Genomic DNA, 22,854 nt, shown 5'->3' on the forward strand with positions numbered 1-22,854 from the left:
TTCTCCTACCAACATCATCCTAGAAATAATCTCTTTGAACCTCTTAATAAAGACTCCAGTAGAAATTAAGAGTTTGCAGTTACTCAGTGCTTAAAGCAACTGTCAAACACCCTTCCCTCTGACAGCTCACACCACTACCAGAACTGTTCCTGCTATTAAATCCAGAGGCATTTAATTAAATAAAAGAGGGCAGGGCAGCTCACCATTGCCATGGAATACCAGATAGCCTCAGCTACGACCTGATCTCATCCCAGGCCACAGAGACTGGAGCCCTGCATCCAGCACAGAGCAGCGTGGGGTGCTGCTGAACACCAGCCCCTGCAAGCCTCAGCATTCACTCAGCACCCAGACACCCTTCCTGAAGGGGAGGCCGGATCCCAACAGCACCTTGACAAGGGGCGGGTGTCACTCCGGGAAGCGTGCGATCTGAACACTATTTCCTTCCCTACAGCCCCCAGGGACTCTTTAAAGCCCTTAAGCACCGGGCTGGGGCCCCCGGGCGCTGACCTGCCGTGACCCCGCCTCGCTCAGCACAGCCTGGGGACAGCAGCGGGGCGCGGGCCGGCCGGGAACGGAGCTCCCCAAGCTCCCCCCGCTCCCGGCTCCCTCGGCCGAGGCACAAAAGCGAGCGAGGGCCCGGGGCCACCTCCCGGAGCCCTCCCGCCTCTCGGGGCGGCGCCGGCCGGCGGCAGAGCGTCCCCGGCCGGGCGGAGCGAAGCACGGGGGCCCCGACCCCACGGCGGCAGCCACGGCAAGAAGCGGGGGGAAGGAAGCAGGGCCCGGGCCGCTGGGTGTGTGTGGGGGGGAGCAGCAAGCGGAGCGGAGCGGCGCAGGCAGGCGGGGGCGCGGCATCCCCCGCCGCGGAGCCATGCAGGGCCCGGCCCGGCCCCCCGCCCGCCCGCCCGCCGCGCCCCCGGGCACTCACTCACATTGCTTGAGGAGCTCCAGACACAAAGCCATGGGGAGACACAAAGGAGGGGCGGAGGGGACCGGAGAACACGGGAGAGGCGCGGCGCGGGGGGCGCTGCTCGGCCTCGCCCCCTAGGCTGAATTAATTATGGGGGTGGGTGGGTGGATGGGTGGGTTGGGGGGGGCGCTGCGGGCCGCTCGGCCGCGGCGGGGAGGTCGGGCCCGGCGGTAGAAGGGCGGGTGCCGGGGCTGGGGCCGCGCTCGGTGCTCCTGCGGCCGCGGCCGGCGAGAGAAAGGAGGAGACGCGCGGAGCCGCCGCACTCACCGCGCCCGCCCGCCGCTCCGCCTGCGCGCTGCGGGCGGGGCCGAGCCTTTAAAGCCGCCGCCACGCCCCGCGCGTCACCGCGCAGGCGCGGCGGGAGCGGCATTGGCCCCGCCCCCTCCTCCCTGCCCCGCCCCCTGCCCCGCCCCTCCCCGCAGGGCGCGGGTTCGGCTCCGGGCGGGGGGCGCGGGGCCGGTGGGGAGGGGAAGGGGGGGGGGGGGGCACCCCTGGGTGCTCTGGGTTTTCCCGTGTTACTGCTGGCTCCTTGCAGCCAGCACGGCTAAGAGCAAGCTACGAGACAGACTTGGCTTCCTGACTGTGCTGCAGCTCCCCCTTTCTGAGCATCTGCCCCAAATTGGTGGCAGCCCAGCTCCTGCGGTGCCACAAAGGGTGCAGGCAGCTGAAGGAAAGGTTGCTGCACTGGGTGCTGCCTGGAGTAGGGCTAAAACGTGACAGCAGAGAGCACCCAGTGCGGCCTCGCTGCTGCAGGACGGAGGTATTGTTTTGGTGATGGAGTTTAATGGCAGGGTTACAGCCCTGGAGCAGCGTTAGGGGGTTCCTGGGGAAAAGGGAACAGGCTGGGGCTCAGGGTTTGGTAGCGGAGTTTCCATAATAACAAGGAAAAGGTTAGAGATGAGAAATGAGCAGATTAGTATGGAGAGAAACAGATGTCATGAATTTCTTTGTGTCCTGCAGAACAGATCATGGAACATACATACCCACCCTTTTCCCTTACAAGTGCTCAAGGAGCACACACCATAAATCTTTCTCTGGTGTGCACACACACAGACAACTCTCTCTCTCTCTCTTTAATCTCTTTCCTGCTGCTATGTCAGAGAAAGCTATTTCTGGAACGTGAAATCTAGGTCAAAAAGAAGGAGAAAATCTGAAGGAAATGGTAACAGCCTCTCCCTTCAAAGGCCATATGGGGTCAGCCCTGGTTGATACGATTAGCGAGGGGCCACTCCGGTACCTTACTGCTCAGCTGCAGCCCCTCACACCCTGGCTGAGCAGTGTGTCTTGCCTGTGCCTTGCTTTCCTCTGCATTCAAACCTCTGGCTCTTCCCCACCAAGGGAACGCTCTGCTCCAGCTCCAGGTGTGCCTGTGGCCTCTGTGGCTGCTCGGCTGAGGGAGGAGAAGAGCACAATTTGTCTATTTGGGACCTGCAGAGGAGGAGGGCAGTCTTCCCTCGAAAGCTGTTGCTACATCACTTTTCTGGAAGCCATGGAAACTCGTTCCACAGCAAAGCAGCCTTTGGGGGTTTGGGCAGCTGCACGGTGCTGCTGTCCTGTGACACAGCGTGGAGGTGTGCAGGTGCTTTGTCTCGCCGTGCCCCTTCCTGCAAGAGCCCTGCACGGGGCTGTCAGTGCCAGGGCTGGGATCTGCCTTCCCCCAGGGCAGGGCAGGGTTCCTGGCACGGCACCGGTCCTGGGAACCATCTCACTAGCAGTGTTGTGGAAAAAAAAAATATAAAGGAGACACAAAACCGGCTAGAGGCAGAAGAGGAGCTATTCTGTCATGCCTTTGAGGAGTATCTATTCCAGGTAGAGAGCCTCATACCCGCTTGGGCTTGGCAAAGCCACGGCCTGTGGATGGGCACAAGGTGTGTGCAACCCTGGCCGCTGTAGGCACAGGCCTCGTGCCTGCTTCTGCTTGGAGCCAAGGACTGGACTTCTTTGGGCTCCTTCTGCACCAGGTTCTGTGACTCCCTTGCCAGGCTGGGCTCAGGGGCTGCAGCCTCTGCTCCACCAGTCCTGCCGCCACGGGGCCAGCAGAGAGGGAGAACCGGAGGGCGCCTCCAGATGTCTTTTGTTTCAGCGACCCATAGGAAAAACAGGTCAACACAGCCCAGGCCTTGGAGGAGGAGGCAGAGCTGGATCTCCTGGCCTCCCTGGAAGAGATCTGGGCACAGAGTAAGGAGACGGGCACTTCTGGGAACAGGCTGCTGAATCCCAGGGCAGGGTGCTGCCATGAGCAAGGCTGACATTACCAAAAAGCATCAGGAGAAGAGCTTGAGCAGGGACTGGTTTGGTGTAAGCTTTCTCTGCTGTCACTGGGGCATAGGCTGGGCTGGGGTCTCAGCTTATTTTTCTGTGCTTTGCTCACCTCTCTGCTTTCCCTCTTACCCTGGACATCAAATATTCAAGGCCCTTTGAGTGCAGCTCTGTATCCTCATGCAGTCTATTAAGCAAGCAATTCCCAGTAATGCCTCTAATAAGAAGGAACTTCTTATTAGAAGGGCTGGGGAGCCCTTTGTAATACACAGGAGTCTCTGTGGCTGTCAGCAGAACGCCTGGCAATTAGATGAATAGGTTTCACTGGGGCTTTCAGTCTCCCGCTTTGCAAAGCACAAAGCTTTGTTTAAGGCTGATCAAGGGCAGCTCATCATCTGTCTAGCTGGCTGTCAAATGGGAGTTAATTGCCCTGTAATATGCTAGTGACACAGGAGTTTGTCTGCGCACACCGCAGACCCTGAGGCTTGCAGTCCTCCAGGAAATACAGCCTGCTGCATGTCCTCTTCTCCTCAGCTGGGGGCTGAACCCCCACAGTACTGCTTAGCTTTACCATTTGGCCCTTCGAAGATCAAGAAACCTGTGTTGAGGCACAGCACTCCTGCAGCTGGTGCCTCTGTAGGATGTGTCTGTACAGACAAGAAACCCAGTCCTCCCCTTGGTGACCGGGAACATGATGGGAGCAGTTCCCTTGGGCCAGTGCGTGGATGGTGATAAGGAAGGTGCCCATGGGAAGGGGACAGGGGGAGGACTCCCGGTTGTTTCTCCCCAGAGCCCAGCGTGGAGCAGGGGCCATGAACAATTAGTCCTGCAAGCGGTGGGGCGTCCACTTCCCTCTGTTGCTCTAGTTTGATGCCGTCAAGCTGCAAGGTACCCACGTGCTGCTCAGGCTGTGCAGCACCGCAGCCAGCAGTTACAGCCTCAGGGATGAACACATGCATTTGTAGGAGGAACTGGGACCATGTGGCTGATTAAAGGTGTGACTGCTGTCCGGATATGTCTCCTGCCTTCCCCATTGTGCACGCACACAAACACAGATGCTCTTCTCTGCTCCTCCTCTTCCTCCCCCCCTCACACCCCCCATCAAATCTGTTTCCCTCCCGCAGCCCCTGCAGCAAAAGCAAAGGGATGGAAGGTGTTCTGAAAATCAGCAAATCTCCGCTGGGTCATGTCACAGAGAGGTGACTCTTGAACGGTGGCAACGAGTCATTTTGAAAGCCTTGAAAGCCCCTTCCTGTGCTCCACCTGCTGTTGTTTCCCAGCACTGGTGGGGGCTTGCAGCAGTGCTGAGCTCAGCAGCATCTGCGCTGTCAGGAGGAGCAGGGTGGGAGTGGGCTGTGCTTGTGGGTTGCCCGTGCTCCCCTTCCTGCTCCCCATCCCTACTGCTGGCACAGGGTGCCAACCCAGCGCTGGGTCGCATGCTCTCCAGTGCCTCCATGCTGGGATCACCCTGCCTGGCTGGACCTGTCTGGGTGTCCCTGTGGCTGACAGGGCTTGCTGCTTGAGATGCTGTCTTTCACTCATGCCTACTCTGCGGTCTGCCTAGTATTACCATATCCAGAGCATCATCTTTTCATCTGTGTTCCTAAAAGCATTCCTGAGAGTCACACAGCCTCCTTTCAGCTCATCACGGGGCTGAAGCAGCAAGTTGGATCTGTGGATGGAAACCCTGTGCTCTGTGCAGCCTGGCTGAGGACAGAGTGCTACCGCTGCTGTCCCAGGCTCATGGTGACACCACTGACAGGATGCAGCGGGTGTGCTGGGCAGGCAAGAGGGGAGACCTCTGCTCCTCTGTGTTACAGGTGAGTGTCATCTGGGGCACTGGCACCTGTCAAGGAGCTGGGAGCAACAGTGCACCAGCTCTGCCCTCTGAGGCTTCCCTGATGCCAGGTCCACAGGGTCTGAGCTGCCCTCGCTGTACCTTGCTGTGTTGGGCTGGTGACCCCAGCACCCTGGCAAAGTGATTCACCCCAGCAGCGGTGCTCAGTGGGGCAGAGCTGGCTCCTGCAACCATTCTGCAAAATTACCGGCTCTGCTGCGGTGCTGGGAGAGACAGCCCAAGGGTCAGGAACATCTGAAGAGTGCTGCCTCCAGCCTCTGCCCTGCCCAAGGGGAAGGAGTTGCCCTGGAGTCACCTCTGAGGAAGAGGCCGGACTTTTGTCCAATACCATAGTTACTAATCAAAAGAGAAGGGCCTGCCCGGAGTGAGTAATGCCAGAAGAGGCATCTAGAGGTGGGCATACGGTGTTAACCACTCAGGGACAAGAACACAGGCTACAGGTGCTAGGCACTGGAGCTCAGAAAGGCTCCTTAATGCCTTGAAATTCAGAGCAAGACCTGTTTGAACCTCACACCAGAGATGTCAGATGGGGGTCTCTAGGTTAGTACGTTTGAGGGGTGAGGGACATACACGACTAGATGCCTCAGACATCTGTGTGGCTGCCGCCACCCAGCATGTCTCCAGGAAAGAAAGCAATTGGAGCCAGTCCAGCCAAAGGTTAAACTCCCAGCACCTCCTTGTCAGAAGGTTTTGGAAGACTCTTCTCCAGGCTATAATGCCAGCAGCAGCCTGTGGGCTGGGGGTGGCCAGGTGACACTGTCACTGTCACCTCTTCTGCCCTGGTTGCTGCACGGACTGGGCCAATGCTTGGGCTGCGCAGGAGTACCTCTGGCCATGTACACTCCTCTCCTAGCTGGGCATGGTCTGATCTGCCTGCGACTGCTGGGCAAAAGCACAAACCCTGAGGGTCCAGAGGGGGCAAACTTGCATTGTTCACCTTCTTCCCCAGACTTGGCACCCCAGACCTGTTTTTGGAGTCTTGCCCTGTACGGGAGTCTGCAAAGAAACAAGACTTACCAGGAGCGACTGAGGAGACTGGGGTTGTTCAGTCTGCAGAAAAGGTACCTCGTCTCTCCCTACAACTACCTGAAAGGAGGCTGCAGTAAGGAGGGTGTGGGTCTCTTTTCTCAGGGGACAAGTGATAGGACACAAGGAAATGGCCTCAAGTTGTGCCAGGGAAGGTTTAGATTGGACGTCAGGAAGCATTTATTCACAGGGAGTGGTTAGGCATTGGAAGAGGCTGCCCATGGAAGACAGAGATGCCATCCCTGGAGGTATTTAAGGAATGTGTGGTCATGGCAGTGAGGGACATGGTTTAGTGGTGGACTTGGTACCATTAGGTGATGGTTGAACTTGATGGTCTTATGGGTCTTTTCCAACCTAAACAATTCTATGATTCTGTTGGAAAAGACTTTGGGTGAACCCCAAAGCCTTGTCACTTCTCGGCCACCGAGGGATGGAGGCAGGTATCTTCTGCCTTCCCTCCTTCTGTCAGCCCCAATTTCTACCTCTGGCAGAAGGGGCTGAAGAGATCAGGATTCACTCAGACTCTGGGGAAATGAATGCTGAGTCCCTGACCTCAATTTTTGCTTCCAGGAATTTCAGGGAGAGGCCAAAGCTGCCAAGCGCAGCCCAGACTGGAGGAATTACGGTCAGACGCATAACGGAGAGGAGGAGGAGGAGGGAAGCTATCAGCACTGCATGGCAGCAGGACTGCACCCACAGCCCCGTGGGACTTGGGGTGAGGAGGGCAGGCAGTGCTCCCCACACGCAGCAGGGTGAGGTGGGCATCCCATGGGGCGCTCCCAGCCGCAGTGCTCCCAGCCGGGTTTGCCTTCACTGAGCGAAGGCGCTGAGTCCGACCTCTGCAGCCTGCAACAACTGTGCAACCAGAGCCTGTCTGCCATTTCGGCACCACATCCAGGGGCTTGGGCACTGCCATCCTGGCAGCATCCCTGCCGTGCTCTGCCAGCACACAGCAAACTCAGAGACGCAGTCCCCGTGGAAATCTTGGACAACCGAGGCTGGAGACACCCTGCAAGGTGTCTGAGGGCAGCGCCCTGCACCCCCAGCACCTTGGGCACTCACACCCCATCCCCACCACTGCCGTGGCCTCGCTGGCACTCACTGTTGGTGGGCAGGGTCCTGCTGCCGCTGAGGCTGCCCGCTGGTGGGGGGGAGATGGAGCGGATGGAGCCGGTGTCCTCGTCCTGGGAGCAGCCCGCCTGGATGGCTCGGAGGTAGCTGTGGCTCCGGGAGCGGAAGTAGCTGGGCAGAGGCAAGTCCAGCACCTCGGCGGCAGCCGACTCGGCCTCGCTGTAGGTAGAGTCACAGACCGCCTCATACTGCTCCCCCAGCTCCGGCTCTCTCGCCTGCACAGGAAGAGGGGCAGAGCAGTCACCCCCTGCCCAGGGCTGGGCCCCTTCCCTTCCCTCCTGCAGCTTTCTCCGCTCCCCTCCGTGTGGTGGCTCCCAAGCGATCTCAGCCAGACACAGGCAGAGCTGGAGGAGCAGCGCTGGCATGGGGGTCCCGGCCAGGGGAGAGGGGCTCCTCCTTCCAGGCCAGAGGATCCCTGCAGGAGCAGGAGGTGCTTAGCACCACGGTGCCAGTAAAGCACTCCCTGAGATGGGGAGCAGGAGAGAGCTCGGTGCAGGCTGAGACCTGAGCAGGGAAGCTCCACTCCCTGCTCCCCTGCTGCCTCCACCTCCCCTGGTCCGGCCCTGTCCTTGAGGGGCAGTAGCTGATCCAGCTTCAGCTCAGGAGACTCACCCAGATCAAACCAGAGCCAGCCTGGAACAGCAAGTGTTTTGAAATACTGATGATGAGAGATGCTGAGGTTTGCCCTGTCAGCCACTTCCACCTCTCCTGGCCCTTTCTTTGGCTTCAAGGACAGGATTTATGACCAGTGCTGGCATCTGTAGCCTTTCCCCAAGCTCCACAGGGTTTGGCTGAAAAAAACTCATCACGATCCCCAAAAACACCCCTGAACCCTCTGCTGAGGCTGGGGGGACCAAACTGTCCAGTCGCCCTGCAGTGCTCTGGGCTGGGGAGTGCATCGTTCTCCTCCTCCTGTGGCCCTGGGCAAGGGTGCCCCACAGCTGCCTCGCACCCTGCAGTGGGGGTCCAGGGAGACCTAAGGAAGCTCCATGAGGAAGGAAGAGGGAATGGCAGCGGGACGGTACCTGCTCTCCATGGGTAAATATCTGAGGGATAAGTGAGGGGGGTCCAAAGATCTGGAAGAAAGAGTTGGAGAAGGTTAAAGGCCAGGAAAGGGGCAGCCCTCACAGAGACAGCCATTGCACAGGGACCAAGGACGAGGGGAGCACACAGCCCTTTCCTTTGGGCCACCACTGCTGACACTTCAGTACAAACTTCAGAGCCCATAAGATGCCAAACAAAATGCCTCACAGGCCCCACAAACAAGGCACAGCAAAGCTCCACGGGACGCCTCTGAGATGGAGATAAGCTGCTGATGCATTCAGCACGTTGTATGCACTGTGTATTAATATATACACACACGGGGCATACTGGCACTCTGACAGCAGAAACACAATGCCCTGACTGGGGCACCCCTGGGCGCACACAGGGTGCCTGTGGCTGTGGGATGAGGTGTGTGGCTCCTGATTAGCACCCTGCAAAGCCCCAGCACTGGCCAGTGCTTGTGGCATGGCCAGGAGTGGCGATGGCCCTGTGGCTGCAGAGCTGGGTGCACGGGCAGGCTGAGCACTGCGCATCAGGGAAACCATCCTTTGCCCTGCTGGGACTTGGGCTGGCCACCTTGCTGCTATCTCCTCTGCCCCTGCACCAGGAAGAGGCCCCATGGAAGCAATGCTCCCTTCTCTCCACAGCAAAGCCATGGCACACACTTGGCATATGGACAGCTGCCTGACAGACACTGCACTGCCTGCCAGGAGGAATCCTTTCTCCCCATCTCCTGGCTGTTCCCTCCATCCCCACTCTGCAGAGCACAACCACCCCAGGAGCTCCTCCCTTCACGAGCTGCTCAAGATGACACATCTTGGGAAGAATCCAGGTTCAAAATGTACCTCAGGGAAGAGGCTTGGCTCTGGGGGCCGGGTCTGGCCATCCTACATAAGGCACAGCTCAAATTGTGTCTCAGCAGTGTTGGGGGTCAGCAGCTGGCTCTGTCTGGCAGCAGGTCCCTTCCTGTGAGAGGTGGATGCTGACACACATCAGATGAACCCCGGACTTCCAGAGGTTTGCAAGGTGGAGTTCAGCTTGCACAAAGCCAGGTACAGTGGACTTGTCTTTGAGAGACAGATACGTTTCTGTATGGGAGGATGCTAAGTCTTGCTGGACAAACAAAGAAGATGTTGGGGGTCACCCAAAAAGGAGGGCAGAGGAGGAGCTGCCTGCAGCACTTATGAAAAGGCAGGTCAGGCCTGGCAGAGGATCAGGCCAGCACACGTGAGGTGGCTGTACTAGCTCCACCCTGACTCAAGAGTTACGCAGTTTGTGAGAGGCCTCTAAATCCCAGTTCAGCTGCAACTGCACTGTCTTTGGTTTGGAGGAAGGCAGGCAAAGCACAACTGATGACACCAGCCCCATGCCTGAGCTGGTGCCGTGGCAGTCAGTATGACAGAGCTGCAGGTCTGGGTCTGGAAAAGAGCGTGTGCAGGGCACTTCCTGGCACAGTGCAGGCTGCTCAGCCCCTCGAGACACTTCTGATGCCTTCGTGAGGATGCTGCACTTGTCTGCTAAATGGCAAACATGGGGTGGGGGAGAGCACAGACTCAGCTTGCCCGTGGTTTCCCCTTCCCTGCAAAGGCTTGGCTTTAGACACAGGTTTACATGCAAAGGACAGGAATGCAATGGGCCTGACCTCTTTCTCTGTGCGACAAAACATCCAGAACACTTTTATCAATGTACAAGTAACGAGACTGACCACAAGGAACATGTATGCCCACAAGCAATGCTCTGTGCCTTTCCCCAGAGCTCTCCACAAATGGCTCCAGCTGCAGGTAGCAGCAGCAGAAGCCAAAAGTGTGTGGCTGGAGCAGCTGGGTGGGGATGGATGTGGGTTCAGAGCCCTGTGCACCTGGAGGGCAGTGCCAGCACACACTTCTTGCCCTCCTCCATGCTGTGCTTCCTGGTGTTCAGCCCACTTTGTTAACCTTGTGCTGCCTCCCTTGACCAGGGAGCACTGGCAGCGTGTGGGGAGGCAGACTGGAGCAGCATGGAAGGGGGGCATGTGTGTGTTATGTTCCCACGTAGGCACACAGGGACAGAGAAGGGACATAACAGAGGCCCAGGGTGACAGTGACACAGCTGGGCAAAGCTCATGGAGCCACTGATGCCCCAGACACCTCCTCCGAAAGGAGGGGTCCCCGTCCTGGGGTGGAGATGAGCACATGGGAACTGTGCAACAGTCTTATGCCAGCGTGGGTTATTTCCTGGCTGCTGGCAGCTGGCTTACGGCCACAGGTCCTTAGCCACTCTGGTTTCATACCAAGGGGAGGATGGGACATAGCATGGGACCAGGAGTTAAACCCAGAGGCCATGGTCAGGGTTTGCTACCCACCATTAGCACCTCCACTGGCCCCCTTGGCTTTGTCTGGTCTTCCCTGTGGCATGAGAATCAGGAATACACAAGAGACACCCCCAGTTAGCTGGCAGGACAGCCTCCTGAATTCCAGGCACCTTGTGCCTCGGTCCAACTTGCTTCCTGAGGACGGGGCCCTCAGAGCAGAGCAGGATTTCTGTCCCCTGTGAACCTCTGCAGGGTCCCTGGCAGCTGGCCTCAGGCTGCGTGCTGCCTTCTGCACCAGTGAGGCTGGCCCAGGCTCTGTGCCCACTCCGCGAGCGAACGGAGCTTGCAGCAGGAGTGGGCGGCCGTGCAGGCAGCTGCTAGGTGGTGCACAGCGTGAGCCTGCACAGGGAGCAGCCCTGAGCGAGCTTTGCCTCTTGCTGTGAAGCATGGGGGAGCTCTGTGCTGCCATACTCATGGTCACGGCTGCAGGGACTGCAACTGCACCAGCAGTGCTGAGAGGAGGCAAAAGCTAAAGCAAGAGAGGTCTAACGTGAATTAAGGAGCTGTCCCTGAGAGTTTAATAACACTGCCAGAGAACAGCACACCTGTTACTGGAATGCAACTGGTGCCTTATTTTTAGGGGGCAAAAGGATATTCCTCTTCCCATCAGCCAGCCTCCATTCTCTTTTGGGCTGGGTGTGCAGTGGGGTTTGCCTTCCTGGCATCTCACCTGGTTGATGCAACTGGACTCATTGACGCTGTCGGAGATCTGGTTGTATTCTTCCTCCCAGGTTGGGAACTTTGGAGGTAGGAGGATCTCGACAGAGTCCAGGCGGTCCAGGCTCCTGCAGCAGAGAGAGAGGGTGTGAGGGGCAGAGCTGGGGCTGTGCTGGAGCTGCTGGGACAGCTAGACCACACTGCTCTGGCACCCTCTGCCAGGCACGGGTACGCACGGCAGCACAGAGCTGATGCTGTACACCAGGTCCTCCACAGCTCAGCCCTTGCTGCAGCTGCTGGAGAAGCTGGAAACACTTTCTCACCTTGCTGGCCACTGGCTTAAGTTGGTACAGGGGCGAAGGTTTTGTGGGGTGCAGAAGAAGGAGAGGGGACAAAACCTTGTGTCCCCCAGCCCCCAGGAATGCAATGCAGATGCCAGGTTTGTCCAACCCAAGCCCAGGGAGCACATGGTATCTGTGCCAGCCCCCAGAGTCACAGCCTTGGCTACAGACCTGCTCCTGCACAGGCTGATGCTGGGGGAATCCTGCTCTTCCCTGCCCGGACTGGCGGGCAGGGGGTGGAAGGTAGTAGGGGGAACGATTTTTCAATGATATTGTTATTGACTTCACAATTAGAAACATCTTCAAAACTTTTTGATGGCTTTTGAGGGAGACCTCATCAATGTGTATAAATATCTGAGGGGAGGGTGTCGAGACAACAGAACTGGTCTCTTTTCAGTTGTGCCCAGCGACAGGACGAGAGGCAACAGGCACAAACTGAAGGACAGGAGGTTCCGGCTCAATATGAGGGGACAATTCTTGACTGGGAGGGTGACAGAGCACTGGGACAGGTTGTCCAGAGAGGTTGTGGAGTCTCCTTCTCTGGAGATATTCAAACACTGCCTGGATGCCATCCTGTGCAATGTGCTCTAGGTGATCCTGCCTGGCAGGGGGGTTGGACTGGATGATCTTTAGAGGTCCCTTTCAACCTCATTCTGTGATTCTGAGATTCTGTCTGTATAGAGGAACCCCAGAGTTTATCTGGAAGAAGCTCAAGGTGAGCCAAGCCTGGATGGCACTGCTTCAGGAGCAGGGTTTTTTTTTTTTTCCAGAGCAGCTTCTGCTGCAGGCTCTGAGGGAAGAACTCCGTCCCATACCCAGGGCTCAGCAGGAGCCTATACAGCAGCAGTAGAAGAGCAGGGCTGTCAGTGAGCCTGACACAGCCAAAACCAGAGCAACTGTCCCTGCTGAAAGCTGGGTGCACAGCAGCCAGGAGGCAGGCGGGAGGATGGGAGGGATGTGGAGGAAGAGGAAAGGTCCTTGTCAGACCAGGCAGGTGTGTGGCAGCCCTGCACATTAGCTTAGTGCCATCTTTTACGCACGCACTTCTCTGGTGTGGTCTCTGTGCGGACTGCTGGGGCTCTGGGCATCTAGCAGGGGACAGACAGGCATGGTGAGGGGTGAGCTGCAGAGGGTCTGCCTCTTAAACCACCTGTGGGCCCTGCAGAGCAGCATGGGGGTGAAGCTCTTGCCTCACCTGGGGGGGCTGTGGTGTGCAGGAGGTCAGTCTGGCTGTACCCAGCAGGACGGAGTGCAGGGAGTGTCCTGGCCAGGCAGACCTCCAGGAAGGATGGTGGCACCTCCTGAGTCTCCATCCCAGAGCTGATGAGCATGGAGAGGGGCCTCTTCTGCCAGGGGTGATGGAGACACCCAGCCCCCAGAGGACTCACTGTGGAGCTTGGCCACCCACCAAGGGTCCCTTGGCACTCTAAGCCCTGGGCTATCTGTTCAGCTTGTTGTTCCCCTCAGCATGACAGGGCTTTGTCCATGACCCCCTCGCCAGGATGAGGCCCAGCAGCCCTGGCTGAGGAGACTGAGGCCTGCAACGTGGGTGGGTGTACAGCCATGCCAGGGCATGGGGCCATGGCTCTGCTCTAGCTGCTGTCCCACCGGCATGCCAGGCTGGGGAAGCAGCCAGACCCTGCAAAAAAAAAAGTGGCCACAGCTCCAGAAGGCTCCCTGGTGGGGGCAGAGCCGAGGGGGTGGTCAGCAGATGGCAGCCGTGCCCGTGCTCCAGGCTCACCTGGTGCTGGGTCCCAGCAGCCCAGGTGAAGTTTCACACTCTGATGGACGTGACCTGAGTGGTTAATTAGCCCAAGACAGGAAGAACCCAAATGTCTCAACTTGGGTATTTTACACCAGAGACCCCTGGACCCAGTTCTGCTTCCCCTTAAGTACGTGTGAGGCCATGGAGCAGGGATGGATTCAGAGCAGGCATTTCCAGGGCTCCCTGCAGTTAGCTTTGTCCCCATCTCCCACCAGAAAACAGCATCTGCTCCACAGTCTGATGACACCGTGAGGGGTCTCCACACTGCCTGCTTTTTCCTCACTTCTCTGGCTCTATCTGCCGAACTGTGAGCAGTTCACCTGCAGCTGCTCCTGCCTCCTCCTGCTCCTGTGCCACTCATGTCTGGTGCTGACTACAGCATCTGAACTGCCCACAGCCTGCCACAGCCGCTGGGTGCTTTGTCCTGGGAAGCACAACCTCTGTTCAGGTGGTTCACACAGACCCCATACAGGGAGCTAGCCCCTTGCCCAGCACGTTTGCTGTGTTCCCCTTGCTCTGCAGGCTGGCTAGCTCAAGATGCTGTGAGTCTTCCTCCCTCCACACTGGGTCCCAGGCCTCTTAGTTCATCTCTCCTGTCTCCAGGGGACCACCCAGCCTAGTGTGTGAAGGGGGCACTCTCTGGCTGGTCCCAGACACCTTGGGACACCTGTGGAGCAAAGCAGATGGCACAGTTGCAGTAGCCTGTGGCCTGTGTGCCACATGGTCCCAACCACGCTGGCTGAGCATCTAAATAGCATCCCTGGGTTGGGTTCTCCACAGTCTCTTAGAGGAGCAGATCCTTAGTCAGAGAAAACCCACACAGCTCCACCAAAGGATTCCCCCCATCACCAAGAGGACAGGGACCTGGGGCAGACTCCTAGCACCAGGGCTATTTGGAGTCACCAGGTCTCTTCAGTCCCCTGCCACATCTTCTTCTGTCATGCTCGTCTCCTCATCAGCCTGTCCCATGGCCAGTTGAGCTGGTGTGTGGGAGCTCTGCTGGGCTCTGATCCCCATGTGGGGTTTCCATGTGGGTGTTGATGACCAAACCCCAAGGACTGCTTCTGGGGTGGTCCCTGGGAACCCGTACAGAGCTCCTAGGGGAGCCCCAGAGTTACCTTTGGGTAGTGCTCTGCTCACTCAGGGACTGTTGGGTGGCCTTGAGGTAACTCTGCCTCCGAGCTGCAGTTTTCGGGGATGGTTTGGGGCTGGTTTCTGAGTCTTCACTATCATCATCCCCCATGGCTTTGATGTAACTCCCGCTTCGCATGCGCCGGCACGGGATCTCACTGTCTTTGTCCCGAGACAGCGTGTTGTTCCACTCCCCCTGAGGCACCTGCAAGAGTAAGGGGAGCATGAGCATTTGTGAGAGAGCATCTCTGGGACCAAGGGGACCATGGGGATTTTGGGAATTGGCAGCAAGGCCAAGTTTTGGACCCTCAGATGGAGCACAGGGGAAATGGGAAATGCAATTCTTTTCCAGCCCTCCCTTGGCAGCTTGAGCCAGGCAGCCTTGCATTTGATTGCCTCCGTTTCAGCATCTACCCACACGCATTCACCCAATGACCACTGCAGACCAACTTCACACTGGACCATGCTTACACAGTTGATATAAGCTGCACAACATCAGACATAATAAGGAGGGAAGAGCCTCACCAGATTTGCACTGCACACTGGGACAGGAGCGGCACACATTCATTTAACACAAAGCCCATGCTTATTAAAGTAATTGCACACATTGTTCAGGTCAAAGTCTGTAAGAGCTGTCATAGACAGGACCTACGGATCAGAGCCCTGCCCCCCTTCTAAGGTTTCTGAGTTGAATGGGACTCCTAGTGTCTGAAATTCATTTCAAAAGCCAAGCCAGGCCCTCACAAATCCTAGAGCAGCTTGGTTACATAGACTTTGTAGTGGTGCCTGCACAGAGATGAGTAACTTGTGCAAAAAAAAGCATTTCTATCTTCACTAGTGTGACAACTCTGCCATTAATTTAACACCATCTTTCATTCTCTCAGTAGAGATGGGCAAGCTAATGCTTTCCATGAGGCCTGAAGTGCTGAGAATCTCAAGGAACTAACACCATTGCCTGTCTGCCCTGCAAAGGGTTTATGTAGGTGACCGGAGGCATGGCCAAGGCACTGGGCCAGCAGCAGAGTCAGATGTCAGCCTAGGACTGATCAAAACAGGAGCCACACGTGGTGTGGGACAGTCCAGAAGAAAGATTGTGCTACCTGAGTTGTCAGGAGCCAGGAAGCGCCACAGCCAGTTCTTGGAACGAGGAAGCATGGTCAAGAAGTGAGGGTTGAGGTGAGGACTGAAACAATTTGCTGCAATGGTTCCCAAGGGATTTCATCTTCAGCAGTCTGCCCTGCTGTGTTTGCATATCCAGTGTGCAACAGCGTGGGAAGGCAGGCGAGCCTGGGGACAGCAAGGGTATTCCCCGAGACAGGGTCTGCTGTGGCTGGTTGGGACGTCCAGCACCCTGCAGTATCACCTGCAGCACTGACTGTAGCTACAACAGTACCAAATAGAGGTGATGGTGAGGGAAAGCCATAGAAAGTGGGTCTGGAGGAGATATCCTCTTACAAACACACACAGACCAGGACAGCCCAAGGCTGCCCAGTCTGCTGCGGGAAGCAGGCTGGCTGGAGAGCGCCATGGGGAACAACAAAGGGCCATGTGCTGCATCAGCTCATGCTGTTGAGAGCATCCGCATTTACTGTGCTGATGGAGCTGTTGGATTTACTCAGCTCCCTGGGGGGCTGTGGGACTAATCAGCCAGTGTTTATATAGTGCTTTGGGAATGCAGAGAGCTGAGTTGCAGCTAACTGTGATGAGCCAGAGCTGCTAAGCACCACTTGGTTCCTGTTCCCCACATTGTTCACAGCTGCCCCAGCCAGCCACCCGCATGGAGTGGCCCTGAGGCCAGCCAGGAGGGATCCTGCTGGTTCCAGAAGAGCCTGTCCAACAGACTCTGAAATAGGGGATGAAGAACCCAGAGCATCTCCTATTATCAAGGGACAGACCTTGATAGTGACTGACGCAGCACCTCCCTGGTAGAATCTCTCGTGGAAGCTGGAACCCTGAGCTCTGAACACTGCCCATGTTTTAAAACAAGGACAAAAATGAAACGAGAGCTGCAATGTGTTACTTGTAGGCCTGGAACAGGGAAGATCAGGAGGCTCCACATAGGCTGTAGGGAGTCCTTGTGCACTTTGTTTCTCAGATGTATGCTTGGTCTCACCCATGTTTTTTTTGTTTTTTTTGTTTTTTTTTTTGTGTGTGTGAAAGGAGTGGTAGCAAGAGGATGCCCAGGTCCACTACTCTTACAGGTGGCCAGTGGCCACAGAAAGCTCAGGATCCACCCTGCCCAGGGGGCTGCACTGGGGAGAAGTAGACAGCAGAGGATCTGCCAGGGCTTGGGATGCAGATTCCTCTCTGCCTGGTCTTGGTGCTGCATGGTGTCCCTTGGCACAGGCACTCAACTGTCCCTTGGAGCTGGGCTCCACTGGCACCATTCTGTGCAATACTGCTCTTCTGATCCTGTTATCATGAGCTAAGCACAGAAGGGACAGGAAAGAAGGGGCCACATGGGGGTTTCTCCCCTCCTTAAGTATGGAGCATTCCCCAGTCACTGAAACAAACGGAGCATTACCAGAAGTGAGGGAGCAGTGAAAGGGAAAATTCACCTCCTGGGCACTGGCAGGGACAGAAGAGCCCTGCTGTTCACATCACGTCTGAGGGCACGGGGCAGAGAGACTTGCAGAGCAAGCAGGGTTCCAGTTTGCGTATGTGACAGCTCCAACATGCAGCCCAGCCTGGCACATGCGGACATGCAGCACACATGAGCATACCCGCTGAGGCACCCACGGAGCTGGACTCAGCACACAGGGATGCCTGTGCCATGCAGCCAGGCTGCAATGTCAGAATGAGCTTGATGGGGGCACACTGCCGCTCCCTCCAGAGCTGATCCCTTGTGGTGTCCTGAGGGTTCCTTGTGGTCTCAGGTGTGTCCCCAAGAAAGAAAGCTGGAGCCCAGGCTGCCTATGTGCCTGACTTGGCCTTTTGGCAGGGGGGCTCTGGGAAGGACCAGGGCTGGGTTTTCTGCTCCATGGGAGCAATCAGCAGCATGTCTGACACTTAATAGGCTGCTTTCCCTGGCTTATGAATTCGTGTTTGGTGCTTCTGGGGTGGTGAGGAAGCTTTGGTGTGGTCAGGGAGGCTAACCTGAATGAAGCTCCAAGCTAATGGACAGTGGTGTGACCCTGTACCCCAGGAGCACAGGGAGGCAGGGGGCTGTGTCGCTGGAGCTGGGGCCCTACATCCGCCTCCCCACAGCCCAGAACAGCCACAACCCCAACTGTCTCACTGCTTATTTTGGGAGATGGTTATGAGAGAGAAACACCCAGGGCATGAGCTAGGCTGAACCACAGCGTCCCCTGAAAATTCTGAAGGATGCTGTGGTGCCTGGGCAGCATGGAGGTGTCCCTCCCTTGCACACACTGTGTGTAAATAGGGTGGGCTGCCCAAAATGGACAGCACTGCCCAGATGGGGGCCTGAGTGCCTGTGGGGCAGAGGCTGCTGGGCCCTGCCTGCTCCTGATCTCTGCCGGCCCAGGGTATCTCTTGCTCCAGCGATCCCCTTGGGCACAGGCTGCCTGGCTGCTGGCCGTGCGTGGGGCCCACCAGGAGGGGAAGACATGGGGATGGGGAAGCTCGGCCTCCATCTCTTGGGAGCTGTGCTCCAGACTTTCTTCCAGGCCATTGCCCTGAGGGCTGCTCCAGAGAAAGCCCCAAACTGAGGGACAGGGCTGCACCTGAGCGGAGCTGGGTGATCAGCTGCTCTCAGCTCCAGTGACCGACTGGTTCTGGGAATGGGCCTGAAGATATAATGAGAGCCCCAATAGTCTCTGATGAGTCTGGAGCCTTCCCAGGGCTTGCGAATGGAGCAGGAGAGGTGAAAAGCCTTAGGGTCTTACTCCAGCCTGGAGACTGGGGGACCCGTCCCCATTTTGCTTCTCCTGCCCTCCCTTGGCTCAAAATGGCATTTCTGCACCTTGGGGCCGGGCCCCACACACCGGACTCTGCAAGAAGGCAGAGGCACTGCAGGAGCGGGTGCTGGCAGAGGGCCTGTGCTACTCTGGAGGGACATTTCCCACATCGGAGGTGACTTCTCCACCTCTGCCTTAGGTCCCTTCTTAAGCTAAGGGCTGGATGCAGGCTGGCCTGGGCTGGCCATGAGCACCCATGTTCTATTGGCTTTTGGGGGCAGGGGTACGTTATGTGCATCGTGTCTCCTGGACTCAGTGCCCACGGTGCTGGCTCTGTGCCCTACCCAGAGTTGTGGTGGGGGGCTGCCGGCCTCATCCAATAGCCCCAGGAGGGTCAGGGAGTGGAGGGAGCTGGGCAAATCTTCCCCTCAAAGCAAGATCCCTACCTGGCCGCTGCCTGCGTCGGTTGGCCCGGGGCTGAGGGGCTGGTCCCACCTCCGCGGGGGCTCGCTCGGTGGCAGCGGGGCAGCACCCGTGTCCTCCCAGCCGAGCGGTGGGGCTGCCCAGCTGCTGGCTGGACTCACGCCACCCAGCTGTGCCCACAGCCCTCCGTCAGGCTGTCAAGAAACGGAGGCTCATTACATGGGTGGGGAACAAACCATCAGGGTGGTCTCTCATACCTGGGCCTGGCCAGAGCCTGGGGAGTGAGTGAGCACTGGGCAAGGGCTGCGGGGTCTTGGCACCTGGGGCCACCTGTGCAGGGCTCACACAGAAGGGGTCTGCGGCTTTTTAAACTCCTCAGTGAAAGGAGGGAGCAAAGAAAAAGAAACCAGGCCGAGGACATGTCTCTGACAACATACCCGATGCAATAACTCCCGCCACAATTTGATGTGCAGCAGTGCCCAGCAAGATATCAGAAGCAGTATGTGCTTCAATAATTCACGGCTCTTTAAAGCCCCTAAGCCTGCTGGCCACAGCCAGGGGAGCTGATGACACCTTTGCATTAGAAAAGTATGCTGGAGATTGACATTAGGTAGCCCATTCAATCATCCTGTCCCCTGCCTTCCCCCATCCAGGCCTGGCTTGTTTATCTTCATTCCTATCTCCCAGGCCTGGGTTCTTCAGGTGCAGTTTTTTGGACCACCCAGTGACCATGGGGCTCCTGTGACCCCCAGCGTTAGCCATGCAGGCCCTGCCATGCAAGCTGGGTGGCTGGCGCTGCCCTCTTCACCCCACAGCCCTGGGGTAAGCAGCAAAGGGAGCTGAGCCCCGCTGCGCTGCAGGTCCTACCAGCACTCCAGGGAAACTCTGTGGAGCGGGACTGATGGGGCACGCTGGCACGTCCTTGCGACACATGGATATAAGGGGTTAACATCAGTTATTACTGGAAACCGTCATGGGATGGTGGCAATGCTTGGCTGGAGGCCATGCAGTGCAGTGGCCCCTCGGTGTGCCTGGCTGTCTGGGCATCCCACAGAAGCAGTTGCCCGAGCATTGGGCTTGCCCCGGCCACGATGGCTGCAGGGTCTGAGTGGGCAGCAGGGCACGCGTGGTGTGAGGGGGTCTCCTGGCAAACTGGGGTCACAGCAGAGGGCACTGAGGCTGCTGCGGGGTGGGGAGCAGGGGGCTGGCAGGTCACCCGTGTTGTGGGCACTACATCTCCTGACCACACTGCTGTGGCCCAGCACAGGGGCTGGTGGAAGCCTGGAGCAGCCCGACCCTGACAGCGCCGTGTCCCCACGGAAGATGTGGTGGGCTGTCCCTGGGCATAGCTGGGACCTGGGTGACTTTACCCTTTCCATGTCCCCCTAGCCCTCTCCTGGCAATGCGACCTGAAGTGGCCGCTGAAACATCTGGAATTGTTTGATAAGTTCTGCCAGGCAATAGGGCGCCCACTGAGAGGGTGTCCCCTGCTCTCCTGCACTGTCCCCTCATGGAGCATGCCATAACCCGCCGCTGCACCCACCTGCAGGTAGTGGTAGGCCAAGTCTTGATGGCAGGACTTGGATTTCAGCAAGGCTTTGTCAATCGTGGCTGAGGCCTTCTGGCACACTTCCCGGGCATGGCTGAGTGTCAGCGTGGACCAGGAGCCCCTCTTAATGTAGTTGGAGTCGTTGTTGATGGGGATATTGGTGCAAGGGGTGACCTTGAGGTCATTATTGCTCTTGGAGGATTTCAGCATGTGCTCGCTGATGGTGTTGTAAGCATGCATGAAATACTTAGGCTGGCTGTGGTCCGGCTGCCGGCCCAGTGTCATGAGGCCCATGGGGTTGCGATAGCTGCAGGTGTCACTGTCTAAGTTGTCATCTGAGCTCCACCAGCCTGATATGTTGGATCTGGTCCTGCGCTTGGGCTCAGATGTCTTCGCTCGGTCTTTGCTCTTGCTCCTCCGGTTTTGCTTGGGGTCATCAGCCCCTTTCTTGCCATTCACATTGCCTTTGGTGGGGCCCTCCAGAGACTGGGACTTGGCAAACAGTTTCTGGACAGAGTGGACAAGGTGCCGGATCCGCCCGGGGCTTTCACTCCGGTGTTTTGCATCGCTCCTCTGAAACTGGAGGGTGCTGAAGCCATCTCTGTGGATGGGCAACTGCTTCTCAAACTGGTCGAGGAGGTTTGCAGGCAGGCGGTTGATTTTAGTGGCTTGGGCATGGCTCGGAAAAGGGTTCTCATCTGGGACCTCAAAGTGGGAGTTGTAATGGATGCGGGGGAAAGTGCTGCTGTTGGAGATCTGGTTGTTGAGTGGAAGGAGACAGTCTCCATGGAGGGTATTCTGGGCTGGGAACCGGGGGTCCATGGTGAAGGAGTCAGTGGGGCTGAGGAGATAAGGGTTCCTGTCCTGAGGGGCATAAAGAGAGTCTTGAGGGGAGTCCAGGTTATCAGAGAGGTGGCGGCTTCTATTATCTCCTAAGCCCTTCATGATCCCAGTGTTTTCTAGAGCATTGCTCAGGGATGGTGCAGCAGAGCCCGTGCACAAGTGCTGACCCTGCTCCCCGCAGAATCCTCTGCACCTGGAGGAAGAAGAGAGATGCTCAGAGGGTGCTGAGAAGCTCTGCAGCCCACTGCTCACTGTGGCAACCTTACCAGGGCTGTACCAGCTCTAAAAGAAAATGCCTCAAGGTTAAGGGATGAAGGAGAGAAGCAGGATAGGAGAGAGATCACACAGCAGGAGGGAAGGAGAAGGGGCATGAGAACCAGGGACTGGAGAGAACAGGGTACAGAATTGGAGCACAGGAAGGATTATTTCTTTTTAGTTGCATTTTGAGTGCTTGTGGGTCCCAGGGCTCATCCACATAAAGAGCCAGCTTAAATAATGCTGCTGCTATTTTTCTGGTCTCTGCACATGTTTATTTAATAAAGTCTCTTCCCTGGCCAGCATAACAAAAGATAGCAGGGCTACTGCCAGCAAATCACTGCTCCTGTCCCATTGGTTTGCAGGGGCTGGAGAAAAATCTGCTGTCAAACACTGCACATAGGCCTTGCCTGAGCCAAGGGAAGCTAGGAGCTGAGCATCCGGTCTGCTGCATTGTGTTTTGTGTTTCGGTGGTTACTGGATTTCTGAAGGGAGCTGGCAGTCCTGCTCCGTGCTGCTTGCAGCTGCACTAATGTGATATGATGTCAAACGTCTCCTCTCCAACAAGCGCTGGTGTTTATGGCATGTTTTACCCCAGAGGAAAATGTTTCAGTAGCTATGATGAGAGCAGAGGTGTTTTTGAACACTCCGAGCCTGACCTGAGAAGCTGTTTGCTGCTCAGTTGATCTTTTCTGCCCTGCTGCGTTGCTCCTGGGGGAGCTGTGCCACTCTTGCTCTGCCACAGCAAGGGGCTGAGGCTGGTTCTCCATGGGCCATGCAGCAGGTACAGGCATCCCTGCAGTGTGGTGGAGGGGACAGACTAATTTGTGTGGGGAGGGGAGCACCGAGGTGCACTGACTGTCCTGCTCTACTCAGAGGAATCCCCATCTGTGCTGGTTTATACAGTGAGAAAAGACAAACTTTTAAACTTTCAGTTTAAAGAGAGTCAATGAACATATGGATAAGCCAAGGTGATCAATCAATTAGTTGATTTCCTGTATTTAAAACTGCTTTGGAATCATGTAGCGTATAAGCTAATTCTTATTCCCTTAGACATTTTAGTTTAGTTTCTTGTTTTCGACTGAATGCAGTTTGAAGATAACTAGCAAACACTGAAGCATATTATGGGTGTAAAAATTCTGAGAAATGGGATCCTAGCTTACTTTTGCAAAATCCAGGGTGCCAAAACATCTAAATGTAGCTGAATGGCTCTTCCTTGGTGAGATGAACTGGCTGCCCTGGGGGCTGGGATGATGGGGGTCTGTGCAGATGAGCCATTTGCCAACCCTAGGTTGAGCCAATGTTCCTCAACATGCACCTGGAAGGGGAAATCATGCTTGGACCCTCAGAGGCCCCAGGGAGCTTGTGGGAGGAAAAAGCATTGTTTGCTTATTC

General features: G+C 57.0%; 1 protein-coding gene across 5 annotated transcripts in view; it reads right to left on the reverse strand.

The window, feature by feature from the left end:
* DLGAP4 (DLG associated protein 4) overlaps positions 1-22,854 on the reverse strand; it is a 128,760-nt gene that overhangs the window by 41,027 nt on the left and 64,879 nt on the right. For 2 of the 5 annotated variants that reach the window (XM_032198215.1, XM_032198219.1), the window contains exons 3-7: positions 20,356-21,397; positions 18,836-19,006; positions 14,517-14,734; positions 11,306-11,420; positions 7,213-7,456 (exon numbers count right to left, since the gene is read on the reverse strand). In XM_032198215.1, the coding sequence (XP_032054106.1) occupies positions 7,213-7,456; positions 11,306-11,420; positions 14,517-14,734; positions 18,836-19,006; positions 20,356-21,306 (1,699 nt within the window). In that variant the 5' untranslated portion in view covers positions 21,307-21,397. Of the gene's footprint in view, positions 1-929; positions 1,166-7,212; positions 7,457-11,305; positions 11,421-14,516; positions 14,735-18,835; positions 19,007-19,679; positions 19,734-20,355; positions 21,398-22,854 lie in introns of those variants that run through there. The other 3 variants (XM_032198217.1, XM_032198218.1, XM_032198221.1) reach the window with 3 other exon arrangements.

Source organism: Aythya fuligula, chromosome 16, assembly GCF_009819795.1.
Source record: "Aythya fuligula isolate bAytFul2 chromosome 16, bAytFul2.pri, whole genome shotgun sequence".
Taxonomy (NCBI): Eukaryota; Metazoa; Chordata; class Aves; order Anseriformes; family Anatidae; genus Aythya; species Aythya fuligula.